Consider the following 9,334-nt stretch of genomic DNA (forward strand, 5'->3'; position numbering starts at 1 on the left):
GAGGAAAGGGTTAGAAAAGTCAAGTCCATATGACGGTCAAAAGTCAGGAGGATGTGGCAGTCAATAGTCAAAGCGACTTGGCGGTCAAATAGTCAAGCTGACGAGGCAGTCAGAGTTGAGCATAGGGGAGAGCCAGAGGCCTGACAAGCTTGTTGATCGAAGGGGCGAAGCAGTAGGAGAACGAAGAGAGACGACAGGCCTGCGGTGGAGGGCCAGGAAATACAAAACGCAGAGGCGGGTCGGGATCAGCAGAGCTAAGCAGAGGCAACTCGAGCTACAGGCCTGCGGTGGAGGGCCAGGAAATACAAAGCGCAGAGATCAGAGCCAGCTAAGCAGAGGCTCGAGCTACAGGCTGCGTGAGGGCGAATACAAAGCGCGGGATGCGTGCCCCCGAAGGTAGTTAGTGTTGCAGGTCCGCGGGATTCGTAAATGCAACCACGGTGGCAGTCTGAAGGTCATCGAGAGCTATCTGTAGCTAAGGGCGGGATGGAGAATCATTAATCAACAACAATGTCAGAGAATCATAACCCTATCAGAGAATAGCTGCCATACGTCAGGAAATATTCTAGTGGTTGCTATACCTGCAAATGTAAAGTTGCTTCCACCAATAGCAGGTCACCGTAATCCTAACTCATCTGACAGGCCCTGCGCCCAACATTTTCTGACAGGATGGCAAGTTCTAAGAGGAGGAGGCATAAAAGGGAGAGATCCCTCATCGTACGCCGCACACACCCTCGCTTTTCAACTATTTTTTTTTCTTCTTCTTCTCTGCTTTTCTGGGAAGAAGGACCCGACTTGAGCATCGGAGGGCCGGATCCGGACTTTTTCCCTGGTTTCGATCTCTAACGTGATGGGGAGATTGTCCGAGTGTGCTGCGCCTTCATGCCTTTCGGAGATGAATCACCACGACTTTCCAATCAGCAACCGCCACACGCTCGACCGCCTCGGACGGATCACCGCCACCTGGGAACACACAGAATCCGGAGCGTGAAGATGGAGAACCTGGTCAAGCTCCAGCCGGAGGATCAACGTGACCATGATCATGGGAGTACGAGCTCTTCAAGTCAGAAGCAAGCCGAAAAACAAGGAACGGTTTCTACCTGCTTTCGCGCCCAAGTTAAAGAACTGTCCCCCGGCTTGGGCTCAAAGAGGAAGCAAGCAGGAAGAACTCCTCATACTTCATTTCGAGCTCGCCGCAACTATCATCACCGACCTCGCGATCATAGTCCGAAGAAAGAAGCCCATGTTGCCGGGCGTAAAGCTCTCACATCCACCCCGGATGCAGGAAAGGAAAAGCTATAGCTCTCGCTGATCTCAAGATCCGGACGACAAGGTACCTTTCACGTATCCCGAGGGAAACCCCTTAGGGTTATCGAGCCCCAACATCGAGAATACGATGGGAGCAAGGATCGAAGAGCACCTTCAAAATTCAAGAACGCGGCTATCTTGTTGTACCCGGTCATCAAATGAGTTCCTACACACCCGGCTTCCTGCCTAGCAGTATGGATGGATGCTTCCCAGAGCCTTCTTCGCCGCCAAAGTGGATTTCAAAAACCGCCTCTTACGTTCCCGAGAGTATCACCGCCAGCCTTCGCTTTCTCGTGATTCGACCGTGGCCAACGCGGCCGCTTACAACCGGCTCAATAACGACGCTTCTTCGCCACCTCGTAAATATTGATGAGCGCCTTCTCCCACGGAAGTGAGAGGGGGGAGTTCTTAGGGATGAACCCCGCCCGTGTTTTGATGACATGGTGAAGAAAGCTTGCTACATCAAGGTGGAAGAAGGCGCAAGCCGCTAGGCTAAGGCCGAAAAGACCGTGGCCCCTGTGCAATAGACTAAGGAGAGCACCAGCACTACCACCACCTTCCAACGCTAATAACCCAGCGCCGCCTCACCGCCGTCAGTCGCCCGCCCATGAGTTGTCGCTATATACACGCACCTGGACCGAGGGGAGCACCATATTGCACATATCATCGGGTCCAGACGCATGATCTTAGTAATCGCCTTCACTCGTGGTTCCGTGAGGCCGACCGCCCGGAGTTAGCACCCGTATACAAAGGATGGAGGAGGAACGGGCCGCAGCTGACATGCTCGTTGCACCCGACCCGACCTAGCCAAGTAAGCTAACTGCTCCCTGGGAAGACCAAGAGATGCCGCAGAGGAGAACCGTGGTAACGCTGTCGGCGACATGGGTGATGATTTCAGGAGGGCCCACCGATGACTCGTGCCGAGCCCGTAAGTCACGTGCGGTGGGGAGCCGTGGATGGCACACGAGCAGCCTCCGCCTTGTTAGTTTTGGGCCTCAAGACGAAGGTCCGGAGCCTCACCACAACGCCTCCTAATCAAGGCCATCAAACCCGAAGCTCTGGCTTTTGGGATACCGGAGCTCGGTGGCAACATTTTATTCGTGAGTCGCGGTCGAGAGATGCACGGGCCCGAGAGCTCAACCCAGAACTTCCTTGTATGGGTTCACGTGTAACAAAGTCAAACCCATGGGTCGATCAAGTGGCCATCTCCATGGGCCGAGCCCTTGTGCGCACCCGGAGGAGCACCTTCATCGTGGTGGATTCACCTTCCTCCTATAACGCCATCCCGGGAAGGCCAACCTCGCATGAGTTCGGCTGGCCTCCACCTTTCACCGTAAGATCAAGTTCCTAGGAGTTGCCTGAGCAGGAGAGCAGAGGGTGTCTCGTTGCTACATCGATATGGTCCGGTGGAGGCGCGCAAGCCATGCGGACTGTCAGAATACGTGTACATGCTATCCGTGAGGAGCTCGATTGCCGAGGAGCCTATCCCTTGGGAAGAAATTCCCGCATGCGGATAGAGTGGAGAGCATCACTCGCATTGCCGGTGACTTACCACCGGAGCTAAGTTGAGCCGATGTTTAATCCGCAATAGGACGTTTTGCTTGGTCACCGAAGAGCGGAGTTAAACGAGTAGCCGAGCACAAGTCGATATTATACCCGAGGCTGCCACCAAGAAGAAGAAGAGAAACTTCTCCGCCGATCGTAATAAGATTATCCGAAGTAGATCAGCGAAGGCGTGGATATGTAGAGGTGCAATTCCGCCCGGCTTCTAACGCCAGGCCGGTAAAGAAGCCTAATAACAAGTGGAGGGTGCATCGACTTTCACGACTCAACAAAGCCACCCCAAAGATTGTTACTTCCCGCTGGATCGATCGTGGTGGATTCAACCTGGTCGTGAAAGGATATGCATGATGGACGCTTATCGTGATACCATCGATACCCCGCTAAGGAGGATCAGAGAAGGTTAGTTTCATAACGGTGATGGTACTTTCGCTATAATGTCATGCCGTTTGGCTCGGGAACGCTGGAGCTACCTACCAAAGGATGATGGATAAAGTTTTTCGAAGTGAACGTAGAGGTCTATGTTGATGACATCCGATCAAGTCCTCAAGGCGCTAATAAAAGACGAAGAAACCCGTGGACTCGAGGCAATATGGTGAAGTCAATCCTCGAAATGTCCGTCGGGCCAAAGGAGGGAAGTTCCCAGGTTACCTGACCGAATGAGGATAGAAGCCAACCCCGAGAAGGTTCAAGCACTTGAACATGCAGTCCCTCGAATCAAGGAAACACATAAGTCGGCTCAGGATAACAAGACCGTCCCGATTCATCTCCGGATCTACAGGAGCGCCCTTCTTCAAAGTGCCTGTGAAAGCGGCCAAGTTTCAACGGAGGAATGCACACAGCCTTTGAGGAGCTAAAGCAATACCCGGAGTCCTTGCCATGTGCTCAAGCTCGTTGTGGAGAGCCCCTTGTCTACTTGTCGCCCACCCCGAGGCCGCCGTAGTTAAAGAAACAGGAAGGTACAACCCAGGTATTTTTTCAGTCATTTATGAAGGCCGAGTCTCGATACACTACCTGAAAAGTTGGTTTACTGGACTTGTTCTCATGGCTCGGCGCCTCCGATCGTATTTTTTGGCGCATCCCATCACCGTCTCGACAACCAGTACAACCAAGGTGGAGGTAGCGGGTCGGCTTATCAAATGGGCGACCGAGCTAGGGGAATATGATATACAGTATCAGCCTCGAACCGCGATCAAAGCACAGGCTCTGGCAGATTTCTTAACAGATGTTTATCAAGCAGACTCGGAGGAGGTCTGGAAAATTTATGTAGACGGATCAGCTACCCAACGAGGAAGTGGTGTAGGTGCACTTCTAATATCTCCGCAGGGAGACATTATGCAGTTAGCTGTACGGCTAAATTTCAGAGCTACCAACAATGAGGCAGAGTATGAAGCCCTATTAGCAGGTTTGCAAGCTGCACGGCACGTGGGGGCAAGCCGAGTCGTAATATATTCAGATTCGCAGCTAGTAACTCAGCAGGTGACCGGACATTTCGAAGCAAACAACGAAAAGATGCAAGTTTACAAGGAGGCCTATGAGAAGATGAGGAAAGATTTTAAAGAGGTCACAGTCACCAAGATTCCCAGGGCTGAAAATGAAAGGGCAGATGAACTAGCTAAGATGGCCAGTTCCCTGACTACTTGGGTGCTTGATAGATCTATAGCGCAGGCCTTCCTTATAGCTCAGATCGATCTGCAAAACAACCTGGGAGCAGTAATTGATTGGAGGGCACCCATAATGAGTTTCCTCCAGCAAGGAATTGTACCCACCAACCTAGAAGAAGCACGTATGCTCCGCAGGCAGGCCCATTCTTATATCATGATTGGGGATCAATTGTACAAAAGGTCTTTCTCTCGACCTCTGCTCAAGTGCTTGAATATGGAAGAAGCAGATCAGGCCTTACGGGAGATACACTTAGGATGCTGTGGCAATCACGCAGGGGGGAGAACGCTAGCTCGGAAAGTACTATTGGCCGGATATTTCTGGCCTACCCTTCAGAAGGATGCACAGAGGCTGGTGAATACTTGTTTGTCATGCCAAAAGTACCAGAACCTGACGCACCGACCTACAGAGTTGCTGAGAACTTCCATGGTGTCTTGCCCTTTTGACCAGTGGGGTATGGATATCGTAGGACCTTTCCCGATGGCTACGGGGCAAAGACGTTTTTTGCTGGTAGCAGTAGATTACTTCTCCAAGTGGGTGGAAGCGGAAGCTCTGGCTAAAATCACTGAGGATGCGGTGATCCAATTCTTATGGAAGAATATCTTTTGCAGATTTGGCTTACCTCACAAATTGGTGTCGGACAATGGTAGACAATTTCAAGGACGCAAAATACAAAATTGGTGCAAGGGGTTCGGCATAACTCAGGCCTTCACGTCGGTGGCTCATCCTCAGAGCAATGGTCAGACAGAGGTGGTCAATCGGGAAATAGTGTGAGGGCTCAAAGTCAAGCTGGATCATTCGGGGGGCAGTTGGGTGGATGAACTGCCGAGCATTTTGTGGGCTTATCGTACGACACCCCGAGAGAGCACAGGTCTGACACCTTTCCACTTGGTATATGGCAATGAAGCAGTGGTACCTCTGGAGGTCGGGATACCGTCCGTCAGGAGAATGCTGTACGACGAGGGGAACACGGAACGACGGTTGGCCGAACTAGATTTCATCAGCGAAATTCGCGAGCAAATAGCGGCCAGGCTGGAAGCCTATAGACAAAAGATGAGACAGAACTATAATAGAAGGGTGATCCCTCGTTTCTTCGGAGAAGGAGACCTAGTCTGGAAGCAGGTGAAGCCCTTAGGGGAAGTGACGAAGCTAGCACCACAATGGGACGGACCATACAAAGTCATCAAGAAGCTGGCATCAGGGGCCTATTATTTGCAAGACGCTCAGGGAAGGAAGCTAGATCGACCTTGGAGTGCTAACTACCTAAGGCCCTATCGGGTGTGAGGGATACCGACCCCGTTGCTGTAAGCCAGGTCAGCCGAGGGGGCTAGAGATAGCGTGGTAGTCAAGCCAAAACTCGAAGATACGTATGTACATATAAAAATTTCATCGGATTAAGAAGTTGATACAGATCATTTGAAAGGAGCAAAAATATCATCTGGAAAGCCTTGAATGATTTGATGGCGATCCAAAAAGTCTGCGGGGGGGATGGAGCTCAAGAAGCCCTGCGCGTGCAACTGACGGATAACCCCGGCCGCCGTGTATGGTATGGTCGCAGAGAAGCGTGCCCCAGCCTGGGATAAAAATTCGGAAGAGGTCAAATAGGACATTCGACTTCGCAGGCAACGGTCCTCCTCTCCTTCTTGATAGACGGCCAAGGCGGTGGATACTCCCGACAGAGCCGCTCGAGACTGGGACAGTTCTGCTTTCAGAGCCCTCAGTTCAGCTGCTTGAGTCTCCAGTTGAGCTGCCTGAACCTCCAATCTCTCGCCCCTCTCCTGCAGAAGGGTATCTTTGGACCGTATCTCTTGAGCTTGGTGGGCTAGTTGTTGCTGATAACCCGCCTCAGATGCAGTTCTCTCCTCCCTCATGGCTTGGAGCTCATCTTTCACCTGTATCAGGGATCGTTTCTGACGGTCGGTCTGATTGGTTAGGGCCTGAATCTCCGCTCGCAAAGCATAACTGGCTTGGGCAGGGTCGTTCAGTTGCAGCTCTAATTCGGAGACTCTCTCCCGGAGTTCTTTGCTTTCATGATGAAGGGTGTGGAAAGATTGGTTCAACACCAAAGATTCTGCATGAGTCTGGATGGAAGATATAACCCTCAGCTAAGGCGAACCAATACCCAGTATAAGGCGAAGAATACTTACTTTGGCCCAGGACTTCGAAAACCTGTCCATCTGGACTAATGGAGGCGCACCACCCATTTGATCCATGCTCTCTGCCCACAAACTGCCGAGGCAGCCTTTCATCATCAAAAGGCTCGTGGGGGCGTCAGGCTGCCGAGCTATTGCAGCTTCAGAGGGGATGGTGGTCCTGTAACGATGGCGGGCGAAGGAGGAAGATTGAGAAGGGCCGGCGTCAGCACCAGGAGGAGCAGGAGGTTGTTCGGGAACGGGCTCAGTTGGCGCGGGGTTCGGATGATCGCCTGGGCTGTCTTCCTCTGCAGGAGTAGGGGCAGAGCGGGACGCAGCTGGTCTTCCCCTGTAAGGGTTGGGAGAGGCTGCCAGATAAAGGAAACAAAAATGAAGAGGGAAGTGATGTCATAGCCAGTTTTTCGGGCGCTTGTAGGCGATGGTCAGGATCGCCGGCACGGTGAGGCCGACCGTGGAGGTGGCCGCCCCCAGGCACAGGTTGATCGCCCGCTGGAGCTCGTTGCGGGCCACGCACCTGGCCGGACGGCCGGTTGGATCACAACCTCGACCTCGGCTCGAGGCGGCAGGCGGAGGAGAAGCGGCGTGTGAGGCAGGGCTGGGAGCAGGCTGAGTTGCTGCCCCGACTGAGGCGGATCCAAGGTGAGGGAGTAGCCTCCTGGCCAAGATTGCCCGACCGCGCCGCAGTATTTCCAGGCCATCGAGGGGTAGAGGAAGAACCTCTGACGCACGATACAAAACCTCAGCTGAAGGCGCCACCACGAGAAGTCATTCTCACAGGGAAAGTGATCAGAAAGGAGGCACTCAACACGAACTTACCTAGGGAGTGCGGCGTGTCGGAGGTAGAGTGGCTCAGCCTGAAGAAAGAAAGTAGGTCTTCAGATAGCAATCTTGTCAAATTCAAGCGCCAATCCTCCATTCGAGTAGCAGCCGTAGCATAGGGGAGATCCATGTGGAATTCGTCCAGCATCGGAGTCAGAGGCAGCTCAGGTTGCCAATGCATGGGCCAGTCTGTTTCCTCCGGAAACCGGATAAAAAAGAACTTTTTCTTCCAGTTAGCACTGGGAGGAGGAAGAGGAGAAAAGAAAGCAGTTTGGCTGCGGGCTCGGAAATCAAAAAGACCATCGGCGCGCCGAGCGAGAGCGAAGAAGCAATGAAAAAGGGGGGCTGACCAGGAAACCTCACAAACTTCGCAGAGTATCACGAAGCCACATAGAATCTTTATGGAATTGGGAGTTAGCTGACCTAGGGGAATCCTAAAGTAGCGACACACTCCAGACAAAAAAGGATAAGGGGGCAGACGAAGGCCAGACACAAATTGTTCAGTAAAGAAAGTACATGAACCAGGCGGAGGGTCGAAGTACAAGTTCACACCAGTAGGAATGATGGGGCGAAAGCTAGTAGGGATTTCGTAAGTGTACCGTAGGTCATCCCAATCCAACTCAGCGAAAGTTGAAGCGCCTGGGAAATGTTCCGCCAACAAGGAAACCCAAGAAGGAGAAGCCATTGCAGGGGAGATTATCTCAGGAGGCAGAAAGAACAGACGAAAAGAGGAGGCTTAGAGAAAAGGAAGAAGCGCGGCGTAGTCTCGGAAAAGATCAGTCGGCGGCGGCGACGCTTGAGTGCTCCGTGGTGATGGCGAATCATAACCGAAGGGAGAGAGGAAGAAGATACTTATAGGTATGGTGGAGGAAGGATATTTTCGTAGGTTAACAACGGATGGTTGATGAAGGGGCGGAAATAGGCAGGGAGCGCTCTGTGATGAGCCTCGAAAATATAACCAGAGGGCATTATGGGAAAGGCGAGTGCTCGAGATACGAAGCGTCTCCTAAGGGGGTCGCTCCAACCAAGACAAAAGTGTACGGAAGAGGCAGCAGGAAGACGGGTAGTGCAAGTCAGCAGGCTTCAGGGACATGCGAGGCAAGAGTTGGCCCGGACCGGGCTAGGTACAGAGGTAGCTATCGGAGGAAGAGCTACGTGGCCGAACAAAGCGAGCAAAATAAGCAAGGGCGAGCAGATTAGCAGAGATCTAACAAAGCCACGGACGACCTACTAAGGAAAGAAACAAGCTAAGGATGCATGAAGGGGAAGCGAGACAATTGTCCGGAGTTCAATACGACCATACAAATAAGTACAATCATGGAAGGTTCAGCATCAACGCACAGAATGTGGACATTACAACACATCGCTTGTCATACGACATCCGGGGGAGAAGGCGTAGAATCAACGGAGGCCAGCGGGAGGAGCCCGGGGTCGGCTGGCACTGTGTCGGAAGACGCAGGATCAGCGGACGCATCAGATGCAGCAACAGAAGGGGCCTGGGCGGAAATATCCCCGGGAGCTGGATCGGCCGCAGGGGGAGGAGCCTCCAAGAGGAAAAGTCCCTCATCCGCTTCGAAAGAAGGGAAGGTGTCCTGCGGCAATTCCCTGGTCAGGCGAGCTGTGTCCAAGAAGGTGGCAGGAGGTGCCGAGCGTAGGAAACCCTGCTCAAAGGCCTGTCTGACCCCACCAGCGGCCCCATGACAGAGCAACAAGACCATCCAGCGTCCCAGCTTATGGAGGAAGAAGGAAGAGCGAACGTAGGCCAGTCTGTACGCCTTTAGCCGCTCTGATTCGCCAGCCCGGTACGCCTCCAAACTATTCCAGTTCTCCTC

General features: G+C 52.8%; 1 protein-coding gene across 1 annotated transcript; it reads right to left on the reverse strand.

Moving 5' to 3' along the window:
- Nucleotides 1–5,520: 5,520 nt before the first annotated feature.
- LOC122026759 (MAP7 domain-containing protein 1-like) lies at nucleotides 5,521–7,381 on the reverse strand. Its single transcript, XM_042585482.1, has 5 exons — nucleotides 7,198–7,381; nucleotides 6,700–7,030; nucleotides 6,201–6,555; nucleotides 6,053–6,104; nucleotides 5,521–5,570 (listed from the first exon to the last, which is right to left on the reverse strand). Exons 1-5 carry the CDS (start codon nucleotides 7,379–7,381, stop codon nucleotides 5,521–5,523), a joined length of 972 nt encoding a protein of 323 aa, XP_042441416.1.
- Nucleotides 7,382–9,334: the final 1,953 nt, after the last annotated feature.

This window comes from Zingiber officinale, chromosome 10A (assembly GCF_018446385.1).
Source record: "Zingiber officinale cultivar Zhangliang chromosome 10A, Zo_v1.1, whole genome shotgun sequence".
NCBI classification, from domain to species: Eukaryota; Viridiplantae; Streptophyta; class Magnoliopsida; order Zingiberales; family Zingiberaceae; genus Zingiber; species Zingiber officinale.

Coding starts and splice junctions, on each gene's coding strand:
- LOC122026759 (XM_042585482.1), bottom strand. CDS start 7,381: ATGGCCTGGAAATACTGCGGCGCGGTCGGGCAATCTTGGCCAGGAGGC. Junction 6,556..6,699: donor CCATTAGTCCAGATGGACAG/GTTTTCGAAGTC, acceptor TCATCATGAAAG/CAAAGAACTCCGGGAGAGAG. Junction 5,571..6,052: donor CACGGCGGCCGGGGTTATCC/GTCAGTTGCACG, acceptor TTTTGTCTATAG/GCTTCCAGCCTGGCCGCTAT.